Consider the following 21,325-nt stretch of genomic DNA (forward strand, 5'->3'; position numbering starts at 1 on the left):
ACAGACAGAAAATGAAATAAATTTAATCGCCAATTGTCTGCAATAAATGTCCAAAGAAAAGCAAAACACTTCTTAATGTCCATGCAAAGCAAATGAGTTTGGGGTTCAAAATGAGATCCAAAAGCTTTGGAGAAGAAAGTGATTGATAAAACCCACAAAAAGTTATTAACTTAGAGTTACAAGAAATCTTCCATGTCAAATTTGAATTGCAGGTGCAAATCAGACAAGCCCTAGAAACAAGTCTGAGAGGCTTAAGAAGTTACTGCCCTCACACAGAAGTTTTTGCCCCATTGGATCCTACTGTATTTCCATTCAAAATAATTACAGTAGTCTAAATCACCCAGATAACATTAAATTAATTCAAGACATATTTTATGTCAGGGCACGGTGGTAAGAGCTTGCCCCAGAAACACTTGCCCTAGACAGAAAGTGAGTTGATAAAATAAAAGCTACCTCATCCTTCCAGGTTCCAGATCCAAAATGAGGACATATTAGGGCTTTCAGAGAAAAGACTGCCTTTTTTTTTTTTTTTTTCAAAAGAGAGAAGTTATACATTTTTCTGGGTGTCCTTATAAAAAACACATTTTTGTCTGGAATACTCCCTGCAGTCCTTCCTCCCACAGCCTCAAACAGTCAAAAATAGGGAAATGACCTAACATAGAAAATCATTTTCTTAGACAAATGGTTGATGATTAACAAAGTAGTAAAGGACTGAAAATCTGGGTAACTTCAGGAATGGTTGGTAGTATTCTGTCTACGCAACAACACATACACTAGGTGCTGTCTGAAAGATGATTAAATAGGGTCTTAAGTTGCCCCAAAGCATCACAGATGTGTAAGACTGAAAGGTCATCTGGATCCTTTCCTTCATTACAGGATCAAGTATAATTAGACTATCCCTCACTAATGCTTGTCTTCCCCATTTTTTTGAAAGAGTTTCAATGAGAGGGATTCCACAGCCTTCCTAAGCAACCTGAGTTTAGCTATTCTCTCAGTTAGTTTTTCCTAATATTGCACCTAGACCTTCTCTTCTGCAAATTAAACTGATTCATCTTTGTCACTTCAGTGGAATGGAGAGCAACTGATCACTTTATAACAACTTTTAAATATCTGAAGACTGTTATCATAACTCCCTTTTCTATACTAACTTATTTCCTCCAGTTTTTTTCCAAGGAGTTTGGGCTTTCTTAGACTCCCATCATTCTTTTTGCTTCTTCTCTGGATCTTCTCTCAATTTGTCACTGTCTTTTCTACAAGTGTGTGGCCCAAGGATGAATACAGAAGTACAGCTGAGACCTTCCTAGTGACAAGTAGAGCAGGATAATTGCCTCCCATGCCTTATACATCATTCCTGTTAATTCACCTCAAAATGGGATTGCCTTTTTTGCAACAACAGCATATTGTTAATTCAGATGCAATTATAGCTAACTGCCATATAGCCACCTAACCAGACAGTCCCCATTTTGCATCCATACGCTTTATTTTCTTTCCCGATTGGAGTATTTTGTGCTTACTGTTACCATTGTATTGACAGGTTCTATTTGATTGATTTCAGAACATTTCTCCAATTCATCAAGCTCATTTGGAATTCTGATTATGTCACCCAAAACTCTGCAACTTCCAGCATGGTGTCCTCCATGAATTCGCAAACGCCCTCTCTTTCTTCTGTCATCTGCGATATTTGTGAAAATACTGAAGAATATCACATCCAGGAAGAAGCTTTGTTGGATATATCTTGATAGGCTCTATAAAATTACTTTATATTTTCACATTACCATTAATTTTGTAAAAGTCTCCATCATTGTTGGTTGTGCAGAAAAAGCTATACTTGCATGCATTAATTTGGAGCTGGTGCTACCATAGACTGAAACAATAGCTCTGGAAAGTGTAAACTGAGCTATTCATCTTAGTGAGATATTAAATATGAAGTTTCAGGACAATTAAATGTCAACATTAATTTTCACTGATGATCAGCTTTGTAGAATCAAGTTAATACGCTTGTAATTTCTCTTATAATGTAAAATAATGAGGGGTCTGCACAGGGACAGCTAATTGCCATTGGGTATTATAGAGTGATTCCTCACCTAATTGCCAAACACTCCTAGTTTTGCCGCGATAATTTTTCCAATCGTTTAATAATTTTTACACGCTGAAAGTAGAATAAATATTCGCAATGCATTTCTGAGTATATTTGCTACCCATTCCATCACTGCTAAAATCCATACATTTAAATTTTGTTTAGAAACTACTCCATTGTTAATGTGATATAAATTGGTCATAACTATAAGGTAGGACTGATTCAAAGTCCAATTTTAAGTTAAGGGATATCTTTTCACTGATTTCAGCTGGCTTTAGTTCAGGCTGTTAGACTAAAGTTTGAAATTCGAATATAGGTAATTAGTTGTGGTTGTAAAATTTAGTACTTACACAGCAATAATTAAAATGTTATTTATGTAGGAATTTATCAAAATGGGATTTATCTGTGGGTGATAGCATAATAAAGCTGCTAACTGGGTATTTAATATTCATACAAGCATTTATTTTAAAACTACAAATCATTGCAATTTAATGATGCTTGAACAGGAAATAAACTTTCAACATAAGCGATATTTCGCCTAAGATACAGAACACTTTATTAGCCAACTTCCTTATATTGACTCATGCTTATAAAGTCAATGGAGTTAAAGCGAGGCTGAATTTGCCTGCAGAATATGAATGAGAACATAGCTGGCTGTTTAGCTGGTATCCAAGTTCAGATCTCTTGGGAGACAGAAAGAAAGAAAGAAAGAAGGAAAGAAGGAAGGAAGGAAAGGGAGGGAGGGAGGAAGGAAGGAAAGAAGGAAGCAAGCAAGGAAGGAAGGAAGGAAAAAAAAGTAACTGTAAGTCTTTGAAAAACTGAAAATTGTTTAATTGTGCTGAATAGATTAGTAAATACCCAAAATTGTTACCACAGTATATAACAAATCACTACTTTCACTTGTTTAGTAAATACGACAGAGGGAGAAAAATAGTAAGCAGCAGTAAATGGGAGGTACTAGGCTGTGTGTGTGCAGGAAACTCTGGAGTGTCTCAGTTCTGCTAATTACACCTACTGATGACATGACGTGTGAAAACATGCCATCACAAGGAGGTCCAGTATAGCATATGGGAAAAACAGCTGACCTTGCGAACGGAAGTAGTAAAAATGGCATGAAATTCAACAATGCAATTTGTAAAATCGTACATTTAGAGACTACTAGTGGGAGTTTTTGTTACTAATGAGAATCTCACCATAGGAAAAACATGGGGGAGGAGGAGAATCAGACCATGTCTGACAGTCTCAGAGGACTGTAAACAGACAGCATGATGGAAAGGCAAGTGAGTTCTGAAGCTCTAACCAAGCAACTCCTAGTAAAGATAGGAAAGTATTAATTTCTCTGCACAAAGTCATGGGGACAGTTCATCTGGGATAAGTGCACGAGATGCTGGTCACCCATGTTGAAGACAACAGAATTTTAGCTGAACCACAGATGAGCAGAAAAAGCTAGTGCAATGATCAAAAGGGGACAAGAGACTAGACCATCTTGGCTGAATTAAAAAAAACAAACAGGAGAAGGATATCAGTGCAGGAAAATATTGGCAATAGAAAAGAACTCTCCAAAAACCAACCAAACAAGCAAACTAATTCTATCAGAACCAGATTACCTCAACGGTCCACTAATACAGCTAGCCTGAAAATCCAGATAAGGTTTAAAAGTCAAGAGTGAGTTTCTGAGATAGTCTTTCAATGGAACTATGAAGCAAAATCTCACAACTACTTTTAAAACAGAGTTCAATTAATTTTATGCAAGAGTTAGATGGCATGATTGCCTGTAACAGCAGGGTGTTGGAGTTGGGGAGTCCATATCTGGTCCCAGTCAGAAAAACCTGAGTAGTTCAATGAAAGGAACTTAATCACACTGGAAAATCCTACTGACTTCATTCACAGCGGCTAAAGCTGAGCAACTGGGAGAAGAATATTTTGTTTCTATGAAACATTTATCAAGGAGACAGACCAAAGTACACTGTAGTTCAGAGCTCTTCTCTGTATGATGGCTGAATCTGATGAAACGTGTTTCCAGCCTACCTAACCATTTGTTGAAGAGAATATGACCAACTTAACCTGAAATAAGTGACTGGAACAGAACTTACTGGTAGCTTATTATTTGGAACAAAGGCATTTATTCATGTTTATGTTTGAAATCTGTTTATGAAGTGAATGATATATTTTAGAGACAACAATATGACTCAGTTGCATGGGATTTCAAAGTAAGTTTTTAAATCTGTCAGCATTTTAAAAAGGATTTCGCTGTTTCAGTTACAAATCTATCTACAGGTTGTTAGCCATAAACCTGAGGTTTGAAAAATAATGTTTTGCGATGGCTGGACGCAGGATGTACTTTATTTGTATTGACTTTCACACCAGGAAACCATATCAAAGAAAGCTTTTTTGCTAATAACAGTGCTTCAGATTGAATAATAAATTATGGGGAAATAGAAAACACCTTCAAATCTTTTTATAGAAGGTAGTTAATGAATACAGCACAGTGTAAATTTCACTGTTCTCCATCAGCATTTACATTTATGTACTGACCTGTTGAGTTGGCAAGTTCACCAGCAGGTTTATATATGTAACTTGTAACACATCTATAGATACACCAGCACTTTCACAAAGGGAGGGACAAAGAGAATATTCTTAATTGATTGATGGTCTTTATGGTACCAAATTGGGGCCAATCTTATACAGAATATGCACCAAAAAGTACCTTTCGTTATGTCCTATTTAACTGATAGAGCAGGTAAGTGCCTTCCCTCATCGTATGTTACTATAAAACGTGCAGTGGGTGTGCTGGCTTTTGGGAACCTTTGCAGGCATGCCAGCTGAACGCACCATGGTAACCACGCTGGAGAGTGTCCCTGACATTTAGGAAAAGGCAGCTGGGAGAGACTGCAACACAGTCAAGGAAACACTCAGCCGGCTCTTTCTCCATTAGTTACTTGGGAGAAGAAAGAGTTTCTCCTGGAAACACAGGAGATAAAGTGGCAAACTGACAGTTACTTCTTGCAGCCATTAATGAATGTCAGGGAGAAGTAGGCAACAAAACACTATACAATCATTTAATGGTGGGAAAAAGAAAAATTTTATCATGCAAAGGGGAAACAAGTCGTGGCTGCACCATAAGAGAGGAAATAAGCCAATATAACAAAAAGTGTCAAATGGAAATGGTAGGAAGACTGCTCTAGAGAAAGGGATGGAGTGAGAAGACACAGGAAGCCATCCAGGAAAGCTCTTTTTAGCACATGCTCCACAGCTTCTCTAGACAAAACAAACGATTTCAAAGGGAACTTCAGATGTGTGATCAAGCTACTGCAACACATTATCATCGGTTCCTTTTATGCAGAAGAGAACGAGTATTGTTCTCATTTTGATCAGATACACATGGTATGGTCACATTAGGACTGGCAGGTGTACAGATCTCTTCTTGGTGGTTAAATGTGTTGGTAAAAGTTAGTTACGGTAACGTACTGAATCTGTTTCAGGGGGTACTTACAGCTGAAGAAAACGAATGGTTGCATTATTTAAAGTATATGTGTGTCCGTCCCCCCCAAGAAAACATATTACGTATTGTCTACTGCCTGTTTGTGCTGGTTGCATTCAATCTGTTCTGGATACTCTGAAAGCAGGTAAAATACAGATTAAAGTGATAATGTGCTAGCGCTCCTATTTAGAGCGCCCTGTTCACACATACCACAGCCCTACTGTAAAGCTAGCTTTTATGAGGATGCGTTTGAATAATAATTAAAAAAATCTCCTTGCTTGTAATTTTTCACTGACTAGCACTCCAGCCATAAATATTTGCCTTCCTGAAAACTGACAGAAAAAATATAGCTGAAAAAAGAGAGATTGATCATACTGTGCTGCATATATGCAAAGTGGTCAGAACATGTACAAGCAGGCAGAAAATCCACTCTGTTCTGAAATATGAGAAAAGAATTTATGAACCATTGACCCAATATTCCTAAATACTCCAGCAACAGTATTTTTTTGAGTTTTTCCCTTTCAGTTACTCAGGGAGGGTAATGCAAGGTGGGCTTTTTGTTGGTGTGTGCTTGTTTTTGCCATTAACTCAGTAAAAATAATTGTTGTCAGTCTATGACCATGCACCCAAGCGCTGAATTGACTCCTTACACCGCTAGGGAAATACCAGAAGTTTGAAAACAAATTTCCAAGTCCTTACATGTAAATGATTCTTCTTTCTCTTTTCCAGCTTTCAACATATTGTCCCTCTCTTTGCTTTTCCATTTTTAATATCTTCATTTTCTTAACTGCCTTTTAAAAATGTCTCTGGTTAACACAGTTTCCATCAGATAAAGCTCACTGACAGAGAAGGCACTGACAGAGAAACACCACATTCAGAGGGAAAACAGCTTAGCTCTTAAATGCAGCATCTGTGATAAAGGATGGAAGAAGACAGCCAATTGTTTCTGTGGCTCCTAAAATAGGATCAATGCCAGGCAATATCAGATCAAGCCATAGTTTAATTTCTCATAAAGAAAGCTCTTGGAAGAGAGCAGAAAGAGGCCGCCACAGGACGAATATGGCATTTGTTGCAAGCACAACTGTTGAAGCATAGCAAGAACTAGCCAAGTATGTATGCAGCTAGATGCCCTGACCTGGCTTTTCACAAGGACTTTGTGCACCTTTCACAGCTGAAAGAGAAGCTCAGAACTGAACTTCTGCAATTCTGGCAACCAAACAATGGAGGGAACAGTTCAGCTGATAAATCTAGTGGATGCACAGTGCCACAGCTACTTTCCCGTGGACTGCTGCAAATTAACAGTTACAGACTTTGACAGCTTTCAGCAGGACTTTCTCCACAAGAAAGGATGACTTTGAATGTGGAAGAGTGGTTTCATATGCCCCACAATTGTAGAAAAAAGGCAAAGGGAAGAAAGGCTGTGAAATTCAAGGACAAGTACAGGGGCACAGAGCCTTAATCTGGAATCATAATACTTTGGGATGTAAGCAGCTTTTTGACATGCCCACTATTTCTTCAGGGTGGTGTGGAAAGCTTGCCACCCTGGTAGAGAAACAGGGCACAGACTTCTTTGGGAAAACTTCCTAGAATGGATCTCCCCATTGTAAATAATAAGCTGCATAACTCCTGTATGATTCAGGTTTCTTAGAACTGTGCTAACATGCCAGTCATGATACTGCATATAAGCCAACTGTATATAAATAAACACCACATATCCCTCAGAAACTCCTGACAGAAAGTATTCTGTGTACAAATAAAAATGATTTCTGCCCCTTGCTAATTTACCCTCTTTGTCATGAATTACTACCACTTACTGCAAGCCTGCAGACCGAACTAGCTATTGCTGACACCTGCACAACCTCCTGGCCAACCTAACAGTCAGCAGGTGGAAAGAAATGCAACAACCGTGCTAAGGCTTTGCAAGAGAGCACGGGGTCCAGCCACCAAGCTACAAACTGGGCTGGCTCTAACATGCAGCTGAAGATGAGAGGAAGCTTATTTTTACCTCTGAAATGAGAAGGTGACATTCTTTACACATGGCAGGGGCAGACCTATGGAACTGGAAGTGCCATTTCTATGAGTTAATTTTAGAAAGGTCAGGACTTTTCAGTGGATTAGTTTATTTTTCAGCAAATGCTGATTCATGTAAAATAAAAACTGCTGATGGGTTTCCCTCATTTCTCAATTTGAAAAGTTTTGGAAAAATTATTATTTTGGGGGAAAAAAGTCACATTATCACATTTGAAAATGAAATTCCAAAGTACAGCATGAAAAAGTGGTTTAAGTTCATTTACAGTAATTTGCAGTAACTTAGCACTCAAAATTTAGAAATTGACACAGTATGTGCTGCCCCTCCTATGCTCTGCTTAACTAAGTCAGGCACACTTGCAAAATACCACGCACACATGCCTCACTGAGCTTGAGATGATTGTGGCTTCAGGGGCACCTGAGCCTACATGAGAGCCTTCTGCTGTCAAAGAGGGAGGCTGCACTCCTCCTGCCCCCTCCTTCTCAGGATCCTTCCTCTTACCCTTCATCTGCCTTTTCTCTGTGCTCCTACCCACGAAGACTTGTCTAACCATGCCTTTTGGAGGACTGCTTTAACCCTTATTGACCCATGGAAAAAATACCTAGAAGGGTTTGTTTTCTATTGAATTAACGAGTTACAGCAAGGTCATGAATGGCTTCAAATTTGTGAGTACATTGCACAGAATTAGTTATTGCCCTTATTCCAGTACATTAGCAAACTGTGCATACTGAAATGAATGGGATTTGAATACATTAGGAAAAAAACCAAAACCTGTTATAAATACAGCAGAATAGCCTTTGAGTAAAAACGTTCGTAAGAAAGTCCTAAACAAATTGGCTGTAGCAGGTGAGTAAAGCAAGGCCTTCTGTAAACATAAGCAATGGGAGAATTATTTGCTGGGCTGTAAACTTCACAAATCCATGAATCATATTGGTATGGAGGTGACGATGATCTCAAAGTAATCATTTCTGCATTTTTAAGCAAGTAGTCCTCAAGAACTTATCCTTCCCACTGCAGCACAGATTGAATGCACTTGTAAATGAGAAATCATTCAGTAGTATGTACATGAGGATACTTATATGATCGTTTTGAAGGGCAAAGAGGCTTAACCAGAGGCTGTAGTCTACTGTGAGATATCCACAATCTGCTTTTTTCATTTTACTTCGGTGTATTCCCAAAGACAGCACTCCTAAAATATCTTTTAATTTCCAAACGCATTTACTTAATGGGTAGTCTCTATATCTTTCTGACCCCTGGCCAGACCTTATCAAAACAGCAGTACCACACTATGCAAATACCTCATGCTTTGATTTCTACACTTCAGAAACCAACCCTCCTGCATTTGAATAATCTAGTTGATGCTCAGAATGAGATGCTGTGCAGTTTCTGAAAATGACCCAGCTGTTCCGTTTGCTTATAGCATTTAAGGAGTGAAATAGGGGAAGGAACAGATCTTAACAGAGTTCCTTATCAGGAAACTCTGGCAAACAGATCACTTAAATCTTTATTGACAGACAAATGCTATAATTTTACCAGTGAGGAGCCAAATATGAATACCAACATGTGGTTCTTCATACCTGTCCTACAAGCATCCAGCTTTGAAAGGTCCTTGAATAGGGGGTCCATTCCTCTTACCTCCCCTCCAAAAAAAAATCCTTGTAACAGTTTTCCACTCAGTTTACCCTACAAATACTGACTGAATCAAAGCTAAATAAATTGCACTTTGCTGCTAGTAGCCTTCTGCTACTCAAAGATCAGCTCTCCAGATTGAAAAGAAAGGATGTTTGAAACAGACTCTTTCAAACCATATAACTTCATAAGAATTCAACAGTCTGATCACAAATATACTGAATAGATATCTTATTTGTGTTGAATAACTTGCTTTGTGTTGTTGATTCAGTACACTGAGATATCTTAAAAGGGATTTCTCTATGGCCAGCAATGCCAGCATGTAGCTTCCCGCTTGAGGACACCTTGTCTCTTCAATATGAACAGATGCATAACACTGTAATTTCTGTTGCTGAATCATCAGCCTTCCCAAAACCATAATAATGTCATAGGCTTTTAATTAATGAGCCTGTGAATTTAGTGACAAAACACTGAAACCATGAGTGACTGTGTGATCTGGGGGATGTAAATACACGTAATGAGCTATCATGCAAGAAAAGGTATGACAGCCTCTGAAGCATAAGGTCTACTAAAAAAGAAATGACCCTCTGCAGAGCTATTTTTATATGAGTTAATAAAAGAATGCATGTTATTTTGATTTCTTATGCTGCATCCTTTACAGAAGGAACCCACAGGGCCCACGAGTATAGGTTTTTCTTCATTACTCACAACAGATACAACACATTAGTCCTGATTATACTTGGTGAATATAAAACACAAAGTGATTTATTTCACAGGAGGTGATAAAAAAGACCAGATCTTCTCACAAAGTTATGCTGATACTGCCATGGTAGTTAGCTAGCAAGAAAAAATGTGAACTTAATTTGGTATGCATCATCTCCCCAGAGCACGGTTTTATCCATCCGGTGCAGGCAGGAGGTTTCATCAGCTTTTGGCCAGGGGTCTCTTCGAGACATTTCAGCTTGGTCTGGTAGAACTGTCTATTAAATCAGGCAGTTCAGCAAGCAGCTCCTGGATCCCACCTCCAGCAGGCTCCTGCTAGTGCCTCCCGTTCTCCCACACAGCCCAATTGTCAGGATTTGGCTCAGAAAGTGGCTCCTCTATCATATTCCACCCTGGCCTGCAATGGATGGGACCCAGACCCTACGCCTCTACCCTCTAGCTCCCTTTGCCTTCCTCCTGGAGCTGTCTCATAAGGAGCGTGCACAAGTGCCCATACTCGCACAAGCCCTCTTCAGAGCAGCTTCTTCTCCACTGCAGCTGCAGGGCAGAAAGCAATGCCTGTATGCTTGGCCTTGTCCATCCGCCCAGCAGATGGCTGCTGAACAGGGAGACAGGGTGAGGATGAGGGGAGAGCCTGAAACTTTCCAGTTTACCAGGATCAAATTGTGGGGTAACAGAAGCAGGAGATGTTTCACAAAATAAGTAGAATTAGCTAGCAATGTCAAAATCATTTTCTTGAGTCACAGCTGAGATAGTGAAGATCCTTGCTTACTTTTTAGGCTAAGAAAAAAGCAAAATACTCCTGTAAATTATTACGGATATAAGCAACAACCTACTTTCCCATAAACTTTATAAGCAGTGACTTTGCAGTAGAATCTCCTCAATACTCAAAGATGATAGAAGAACATTTGAAATTAAAACATTAGATCTTGTTTGGGCAAGAAAGAGAATTACTTTTTCTCAGTACCACTGAAAATAAGGCCATTTTCATTTCTGAGCCAAACCACAGGCATCAACATTTGAAGCCATCAGTGCAAATTTCCAGGACTTGGGGTGGCAAAAACAGCCTTTCAACTGACAACTAAGGTTTTGTCCGTGTAGTGATAGTAATGGGGAATGATAAACTAGGGGGATATCTCCAGGGGCTGTTGAATCAGACATAGAATGATAACAATTTTAAACTTAACAAGATTAGTTCAATGTTCAACATGGGAGCAAAACCAACAAGCCATTACATTTAGCCGTTGTTATTGTGGAAGGTATTGGTGCAAGGGCCAGAAAAGCATCATCAACATACTGCCAAGTTTTACTACTGAGATACACCAGATATTAAAAATTATCTGAAAATATCGTAATGAATTATCCTGATAGACAATGAGTTGTGTGTGAGTCAGCAGCGTGCCCTTGCAGACAGTAAGACCAAGAGAGTACAGGGCTACATCAGCAAGAGTGCAGCCAGCAGGACAAGAAAGTGACTATTTCCCTCTGCTACACAGGAGTGAGGTGACATCAAGAATGCGGAGTCCAGTTTTGACTTCCTCCTCAACCCAGTACATACTAACAAACTAAGGGCCACTGGGTTTGGGGAGGATCGGGGGTTGGAGCACTTCATGTATGAGGAGAGGCTGAGGCACCTGAGTTTGCTGAGGCTGGAGAAGAGAGGGGGAACCTAGCTTAAGTCTACTGCTATGTAAAGGCAAGCTACAGAGCAGTGGACAGGGAAAGGGCAAGAGGCAATGGTCACAAGTTGCAAAAAGAGAAACTGCAGTTGGGCAAATGAATAAAAATCTTCAAAATGACAGCGGAACACACTGCCCAGGCTGCAGCATCTCCCTCCCTGGAGATTTTCAAAACTCTGCTGGACAAGATCTGAACACCCTGCTTCAGCTTTGAAGTTCTCTCTGCTTTAGAGCAGGGGGTTGGACCAGATGATCTCCAAGGGCCCCTTCAAACCTAAATTATTTTGTGATTTTGTGATTCATGAATCTTCCCCCCCAGAGAAAAGGGAAATACGATTCACATTCTGCTTGCAAACAACAAAATTGTTCTTTGAATACCCAGAGACCCAAGAGTTTATACTAAATCACCCTTTGCTCACAATCAGAGTTGCCAGTATTTATAAGGCAATTGTATATCAGTGTATCACATAATGAATGGCAGCACAAACTGAACTTAATACCCCTGAATGATGAGACAAAGAACACTGAACTGGGTGTGCTATTCATTTGCATAGTAAATTCAATTTTTAGAACCCCTCAGCTTTTGTAATTCCTGGAAGGCTGTCTAGAATTTCCTGCTTTTAGCAGAATTCAGGTCTGTTTTTTAACCCTAAACCACGTAACTTGTTTGTTGTGAACAAGAACCCAAATCCCAAGAGTAAAAACCCAACAGAAGGAAATTTCACTGGAAAAAAAAAATCTTCTTTGTGGTATCATTTGATAATTCTACATGTCAACATTCAGACTTGGAGTTTTCACAACTACTATCAACCAGCCATGTTAAAAAAAGACCCCAGAAAACAGCATTATATCATTCCTCCTGGCAAAACCAACGCACATAAACAAAGCATCAGTAAAAATTAATCTTTCATCTGTATGATAGAGAAATAATTGAAGCTTATATTGCTTGCTTTATGGTTTGAAATAATATGAGATTGCCTAACCTTAGTGGTGCAGCTAAATAATGTCTAAATGATCTTTGGTCATCAATTAGTATGTAACTGATTTGAGGAAATGAACTTTCTCAGTAGACTTTTTTTCTACAACAAAAATGGTTGGATTCACTTTTGGTATATGACATCATTTGAAAATATTCATGTTGTTATAAAAATCTTTTCTCTATCACTGTTTTAATGAAAAATACAATGAAAGGTTGTTAAAATAAAGTCATTTTACTAATGAACTATCTTCAGGAACCACTTATTAGGGAAAAAATTGGGTGCATCTGTAATGTGTGCTTGCACTTTCCACTTCTTTAACACTGTATTTGTTTATGCAAATATATGCAAAGTCATGACACAAAAATCCTAAATTCATGCTTGCAAATGCAGGATTTGTCTATGGCTTAAAGCAGAGCCGTTAGAAGTACTACAAAATGTTTCCAGTAACATTTATGTCTTCGTTAGACATTTACCTGAGAATCAAAATCTGATGATGAATCACATAAATCACAGTATGCGAAATTGCTTTATTATGAAACTTCACCTTCAGAAATTGCATGATTTCAGCAGGTAAGATTCAAGTTATTTCTCTAGTTCCATTTTACTTTCATCTCACAGCATCATCCCAGTAAAGGAGTGTATTGACCCACTGTGGCTAATGTATCTGAAATTGCGTATTTGATATAGAGAATTACATCTGCTCTTGGTTACTACAGATTAGTTTACCAAGCCAGTTAGATTTTTATTTAGTTATGGTGGATTAAACTCCATGCCTGCAGGATCCCAAGGCCCACTCATAACACTTCATTGGCACACAGGGGCTAATTTTTCAGGTCTTTCAGTGAGCGAGTTATAAGACAGAAGAATATAACTGGTGTCTGAGGAAAGGATGAACTGACAAAGCATAGGTCATCTATTCAGAAATGTGCATGTTGGTCTATGCCTTAAAACCGTAAGTCTGAGCTAGGTATAGTAGTTATACATACAGTACTTGATATTGCTTGCCCCAGGAATAAAATTATGAGATTAAAATAAATAAATAAATTATTATAAATAAATGAGATCAAAATCAATATGCCTCGGCCTCTTGACTTCTGTGCCTCTAACACACAATGTTAAAATTTGTAATTTTTCTTCACATTCAGGAAGACTGTGGTTTTTTATGTGAGAGCTGAATTTGTGTATTCCCGTCATGCCATGAACCACTTACCTGGTATTTCAGGAAAGCACCACATACCACTCGGCTCGCAATACAGTTGGCAGCTGTAGACACGGACTACCTGACTTACATAGAGCCCCCCGCAAAGCTTTGAAAATCCAGTCTGACCACACCTGGAGCTGGCTGCCTTGTGAGTGCTGGGGGCACGCCGAGCCCACGCGGCAGAGGGCCTGGGGAGGCAGCAGGACCAGGGGCAGGAGGCTGCAGGGGCAGGAGGCTGCCGGTCAGGGCGCACACTGCTGAGTGGGGCTCCTCTCACATTCGGCCACTGCATGCAGCCCATGCACCCCATGCACCCGACTATATAGGTCTGAATAGGGAGAAAGGCTTTGCCAACAGTAGAGTCACGAGGGCAAGGCACATGAGGTGAGATGGCGACATGAAGGTATCTCACATGTTAAGGGAGAGAACCAACAGGTCTGAATCCTCTGGCTTGCAGACTCTGTGCTGTTTTGCCATCCAAAACACCCAGTAAATGTGACCTGCGGCTGCTGCAGCAGGTGCACAGTGGGTGGGTGCTCTGTGCAGGCTAGGGAAGAGCTCTATCCTCCAATATCCTATGCAAAACCCATTCACTATTCTTTAAAGTAAACTCCTAAATTGTCCTCTGGTCACCTGTAATCCTGGAGGCTTATCCCTGCATTCCCCTAACTGCAATATTAAAAAATGGATGGATTTTGAACATGAAATATTGTATTGATTGATCTTATGCTTGGATTTTGCAGTACAATGTGTGTAAGTGGGAGTTTTCATTATAAATCTCATTTTGAAGGGTTTATGACTAGCCTGTTTCAATTCTCTCTAGGTTCAAAACTTGTTAGATATGTTTTACCCTGCAAGATAAAAACTCTCTCGAAAATGAGAAAGAGAGTGAGAGAAAGAAAAAAGAATTATGTAACTTTCTTTAACAACAGGAACATATTTTGAACCAAATATATGAAACACTGAAATTTGACAGTCCTTATTTCTTTTCATAAATTGGTGGTTTTTGAAACAGTAACTTAAATCATTAAAAATGTAAGAGTCTATGCACACCCTCAGGAAGTCAATTCTTACATTCTGGGTAAAATGTACCTACCATTTAGGACAAAATTACCTTTTCAGTATTACTGAAGGTGGCTTGACTTTTACAGAAGAATGTAGGAGGCAGATTGTGAATTACCCAGAGTCCTTCTGTGATGAGGCAAAGGTCGTGCAGAATTTAAGGGTATTCCTTTCTTACTTATGCAAATGACAGAGTCCAAATTACTGATTTTTTAGGAGAATCAGGGTGGGAGCTGGAAAGGATCCTCAGGTGCTCAGAAGCAAAGCGCAGAAGTTCATATGCAGCATATGGATATGTTCTTACCCACGTAAAGTGCTGTGCCTTGTTTCAGCCTTTCTGTCTGCTTTTCAAACTTGCCAGAACAGTAATATTCAGCTGATAAAAGAGCACCTAACAATTTATTGGCCCAGCCTTCCTCAAGTAAGTCATGTCTCAGGGTTAAGGTTTTAAGGATGAGAACTTTTTCTTTCCAAAGTAACAGAGGTAAGAAATGAAAATAATCTCTCCTGTTGTAATGTTCCTGCAATTTTTCAGACTCTATTTCCCACATTTTTACTTTAGCAATTGTTTAGGCATATGGAAAGTGGTATACAGACATAACAGGCTCTTGACGTTATAACAACAAACATGAAAATATCAAAGCGAAGTAAGTTCTTTAATAGACAATTTTGCTTACCTGTATATGACCAATCAATCTCTTCAGTCAATTTCCGCTGTTGCCTATAGTATCCGTACACCAAATCTACAAAACAGTAATGAATTTACAATATAAAAACCAGAAGAATAACAGGAACACAAAGTGTAGATGACACACGCCCCCTCCAACAAGATAGTCACTGTTTTAATTACTGATGAATTATTTACTTTGTCCTTATCTTGGACCTCGAATGGTTAAGTATTGGTTAAACAGAATATAAATACCCTCAACATTGTAGCATATAAAGGACACAAACAAAGCAAACAGAAGTGCTTTTCAGTTTATCTGAATGTAATTTGTTATTCAATTTTTAACTCTCAGCTTAAGACTTGACATATGTATACTGGTAGGACTAATGGTTTATTCTCCCCAAACTTCACCCAGTTTTCTTTCTTTATGTTCACATTATGTCTATTTTCTTTATCTTCCACCCATTTTTTTATGTTCCTTTTCTTTCTTTCTTTTCTTTCTTTCTCTTTCTTTGTTCGTTCTCTTTCTCTTTTTTCCTTCCTTCCTATCTTTCTTTTTCTTTTCTTTCTTTCCTTTCTTTTTTCTTTCTTTCTTTTTCTTTCTTTTCTTTCCCTTTCTTTCTTTTTTCCTTTCTTTCTTTCAATTTTTCATCACAACCATGCTTTCTCTTTTAAAATTAATACAACTCCCCCTTGAAGAAACCATCTTCTGTGATGTCCTTTAGAAAGAACCAATCTAGATTACTTGGAAGTCAATGTGAGTTAAACTTTTGCTTCAGCATGGTGAGGACTTTACATATTTTCTCTAACTTTGTACTAGTGATACCATTTAAAGATAGTGAACAAAATATTCTAAAATGTTATTTTACTGTGTACTATCATTAGCAATATTATAGCTGAAGTATGTGAAGTTATTTGTATCTCCATACACTTTATGGAGAGAGAAGGCTAGATATGAGATACTTTCTCTCTAGAGAAATATCTAACTGTATAAATACTCATTGATTTATCCCGACTACTGAGTAACCTTCACCGTTATCCTTTTTATGCCAGTACAACTCTAGCAACACTACTGATGTGTGCAAATAGATGACTATGCCCCCTAATACTTATTAATATATGTAAATTGCAGATACAGGTTTTTTGAGACTGTCATTTCGAGAGTCATAATGTTAACTAGCTTCATTAAATACTGTTCTAGAGAAGCACAATATAACCTATTTAAGAAATAATTGCATATGAGCATGTTGAGTACACATATGGATTGCTTCCTTGAGAAGCAATGAGAAATTTTTCCTTGAGAAAGCGCCATAGAATTCTGCTCACATTCTGCCATAAATACAATTTAATGAAACAGTTTCATAGCATCCATTTCTTTTTCTTTAATGCAGAAAAGTACGTAGTGCTGATTACAGGATGTTAAATCATAATTGCTATTTGCAAGGTTAGAAATGTTCTGTGTTTTACAATGACTTTCTGCTACCTATCTGAAGTCCATATGTTTTAATAACTTCATTAGGACTTCTGCCTCCTCCATGAAATTGCGATTGCCCTTAAATGTTTTTCTCTTCCCTTTCTCCCTCCCTGCCAAAAAAACCCTTTGCAACACTTTGCAACATTCACTCATGACTAAGATTTTTACAAAAAGATCAAACCTTACATGTAAGTAATGGCACTGAAAAAGGATTTACACACACCAGCATTGTCTTTGGACCACATTTTCAAGTCAATGTCCATTGTGCCTGCTCCTTTAATAATTATGTAAAAGAAAGCTGTTTAAGTTCTGATTCACAGGTGTTAGTTGCCGTCTCCAGTTTCCTCCTTTATCCATTGTCCTCCTAATTGTTACTTCAAACAATTAGTTGAGCATTCATATGCTAACTAAGCAGGGTTTGGGCGTGAGAGCGACCCACCACTTTTTAAATTCCACATGGAGGTCTGATGGACAAGGAGTGATAGCTTCAATGAACAAGAAAAAAAGGGGCAAGGTTCACTTTTTTGGTGCATTACACTCTCATAGACCCCGTAAATCTTACGGAAAGTCTTTATAAATGCCAGGAGACATTAGGAGTTCACACACCTTCTTTCCTCTGCTATTCACCTATTGTGCTCCCACAGCCCCTTCACAGCACGCTCACAGCCATGCACCTTCTCCCATCTGCAGAGATCGTCAGTGGTTTTGGGTTTGCCTCTTTCCACTACAAATATGTGGCAAAACTGGGGAAGGAAAGCAAATTTCATCTGGGGAAGAAGCAATTGAGGAATCATAGCTAGCACGGGTGTCAGAGAAAAGCTGTGTGAGCATATGAGGACAAGTGAATGCAGGAATTCTTCCCTTGAGCTACTTGTGTAAAGTGCACTGGCAAAGTGCGTTGCTGTGTAAACAGCCAGTGTTGACCAGCTAACAGTGTAGAGACCAGCTGGAAGGAAATGATTCAATATTTTATTTATTTTATTTTATTTAGAGTTAATCCCTTTTGCTCGTGGTATATGACAGCAGGTACTTCTGTTTAAATAGTGTATTTAAATTCCTTACATTTAACTTAAATGAATATAGTCATAATGAGAATATCTTCACAAAAGAGAAGGCAAAACTGATGTCAAATTTGTGGCTTTATATGTAAATCTATGATATTGATACTTGAACTTGATCAGCTTGACAGTCAGCGTGACTCTTGTGACACTGACTGACATCTTCAGCCAGTGCCCAAAACAGTTTGAATTGCACTGGTTGAGGTGCTGCTTTATGAAGCAAAAAATCCTTAATGTTCTGTTCTGCTTCCATGAAGCTGTTGAACATGTTTCCATAGATTGTTGATTTATTCACAGAACAAGGCAGCTCAGTTGTGGGATCTTGTTCTAACCAGCTTTATGGTTATCATTCTATGCCTGTCAAGGAGACATGCAAAATATCATTAGATGCTTTTTGTTCCCTTTTTCTACCCTCCTTCAAAGACAAAGTTTTCTGTCTGTGAGACTTGTTTCTTTTTCTATTCTGTCCAAATAGTGCTCACTGCAGTGCCCAAGGCCCATGAAGTCAGGAATAATGATGGCAAATGCTCCCCCCTCTGCTCATGAGGGGTAGCGGGACGGACTGATTTGTGGCTGACCTTGTCTCAGGTTCAGTCATACTGAACAAACAGAGAAGATGGGTTTCTGGTTCAAGCCTAGCGCTAGGAGTAATAAGATCTTGTAGATTTTTTTTTCCTGTTTAAAAAGTATAAATAACCAGGTTTTCTTCCTCCTGACATGAGTCTGATATTCCTTTTGCATTTACTGGCCTCGGTTGAGTTGCTTTTGATTTACCACTGTGAACGAAACATTCACATCTTTAATGTCTATTTATTCATATGTAAAGGTAAAAAAATGAATAGCTTTGAAGATTAACAGAAAGAAATGTCTTTGAGGGAGGCCCTCTTGATTTGGCTTTCTGTGCCAGGATAATGAATCAGAGAAGTGGGAAAGGGACCTTAAACCTCTGAATTCTGTCAGGGAAAATTCTCTGAGAGATGCTGAGGCAACAAGCCCCAAGTATCCACCAGAGACCCCTCTCCTAAGCCTTGGTAAAAAGGGTATTCTGAGGACAGTGCGCAAGATACAAAGTATGTTTGGGGATGCTACACTCAACACACTGCTTTGCTACGCAGGATGCAAACTCAGGCGTAATCTGGCACTATAATTTATACCAGGCTGCTGTAATTTTACCAGCCCTTTATGCCCTTTTTGCCACAGCAGTGTCAAGAGGTATCAGCTGCTAGACTCAAGAGGACAAAAGGACAACCTCCTTATCGTTTCACCTTCACTCACCTGAACTTGTGAGCTGCACCTGCAGTGGAGCCAGCATTTATGAGATTCTGACATCAGAATGACTTATTTATGGGAACTGGGTCACATTTAGGTAATGTCTGCGTTTGTGAGATTTTCTACAAACGGGGCACTGATGGTCTGTGTGTACAGTAGGGGCTGGCACTCTTAACTACGCATTCAGATTGCCAGCACAGTTTGGTCCTGGGAAGTTACGTCTCACTCAACATTTTCCTCCTGTCCCAAAATCTAATTTGGGAGCAAAGAGGATAGACTCTAAAGTCATAAGCATTCATCTAGTATAAGTGGATAATGGCAATGTCTTACAGTCATGGATATAAAGGCTGTGTTGGTATTAAAACTGATGTGAATTTCAATTCGCGTGGGTAGGACTCGACCTGTGGTTCTTAGGCCAAGTAAGAGCACAGGAACTCTTGGGATGCCAGCAAGGATGTGAGCAATCACTGAAAATATGTGATGATTTTCTCTTTGAGAAATACAAAAGTTCTAATTTGAAACAAATTGTGTCTCATGAGATCTCTGCTATGTACACTTGTATTACTGACACTGCAGAAACTGGAAGCTGTGAATACCAGAAGCTTACACAGGTTTGGAAAAGATTTGAAAAATCTGTGAAGGAGACATCCACAAACACCTCTTAAACACAGTGACACCACTTTTGGCTCACTAAGTCCACTGATGAAATTAGGAGGATTATACCAGGAAATTCTCATTGCATATTTGCACTATTTTAGTGCACTTGCCTAGACATTTTCTACTGGTTATTGTTGGAGACAGGTTACTAGACAAGTGGCTTGAACTAGCAAAGCAGTTTTAAAATTTTTATTCAAATACACGTTGTACTTGCCCAGACACTCAACAAACTGTTTAGAAGGACAAAGGACAATTTACCCAGGTTCAGATTTTCCACCGCTCAAACTGACCCCAACTCCACTGAAGGCTACCGAGATGCACCAATTTGTGCCTAAATGTGAATGTCTTGGATGATACTCACTCAAATAGAGTGAGGTAGCTCAGTCTTTATGCCCTACTTGATCTACTATCTCTACTCTTCATCAGCACTTTTATATGCTGTAAAACATTTTGAAAGTCTTATTTTCAGATTAAGACACAAATCTCTTCACTGGAGAAGAATTAGGCTTGTGGAACAAACTGAAATGGTATGATAAGAACAATGTTTATACAGGGTAGCTGAAAGAAAAACTGCACATGGCTAGTGGCTAAGAAGTGGGACACCAGACAAAGTTACTGCAAAGAAGTCAAAGAGGGGAAGACAAACTGCAAAACTGGCATAATAATAATTTAAAAAAAGAGCTACATGTGATTAGCAAAATACATGCTCAATGCTTTTCACATTTAAAAATAATACAATCAAATAGATCAGAAAGACTTTTATTATGTAGGTTCTGCTTCCAGAAGTAAACACAGAACCTTAAACACAGCTAAAACTGCAAAATCACCTCTGATGATAAGTAGAGCAGTTCTTCAACAATTGTCATTTCCTTATTTTATCTCCTTCTATTGACAGGAAGGTCACAGGACCCACTTCTAATACCTTGCATCCATCTTATGAAGGTGTAGCTTCATTGCCTCAACTGAAATAATTCTTGATTTATACTGACGGAGAAAATGAAAAGATTCAGAGCACAATCTGCTAACAGTCTTGAAGTTCTAACTGACAGGAGCTATCTATAAATCCCTTTGAGAAAATGATCTACATTTACCTGAGTAAAGTCTCTCTCTTATGGATTTATTTAATTTTGTAATGGCATCTGTAAAATCCTTAAAACCACCAAAATGCTTTAATAGCCCACTTCTACAATTTCATATATTCCTTCTCCCTGGAAGTCGAAGTGTCTAAATCTTTTGCCAAGATGGGTCTGAGAATTCTCAAAGCCTTAGAGAAGTTTAAAAATTTTTTTTTTTACCCACAGTTCCTTCTGTGTAGGCTTATTTTAGGCATTGGTACATG

The 21,325-nt window shown here is 38.7% G+C and overlaps 1 protein-coding gene across 1 annotated transcript in view; it reads right to left on the bottom strand.

Annotated features, from left to right (window-relative positions):
* Positions 1-17,265, bottom strand: part of PTPRZ1 (protein tyrosine phosphatase receptor type Z1) — a 104,610-nt gene extending 87,345 nt beyond the window's left edge. Inside the window, exons 1-2 of the mRNA XM_072848687.1 lie at positions 17,226-17,265; positions 15,539-15,604 (exon numbers count right to left, since the gene is read on the bottom strand). Of these exons, the coding sequence (XP_072704788.1) occupies positions 15,539-15,604; positions 17,226-17,265 (106 nt within the window). The remainder of the gene's footprint in view (positions 1-15,538; positions 15,605-17,225) is intronic.
* Positions 17,266-21,325: the final 4,060 nt, after the last annotated feature.

The sequence above is a fragment of the Ciconia boyciana genome, chromosome 1 (genome assembly GCF_034638445.1).
Source record: "Ciconia boyciana chromosome 1, ASM3463844v1, whole genome shotgun sequence".
Classification (NCBI taxonomy): domain Eukaryota; kingdom Metazoa; phylum Chordata; class Aves; order Ciconiiformes; family Ciconiidae; genus Ciconia; species Ciconia boyciana.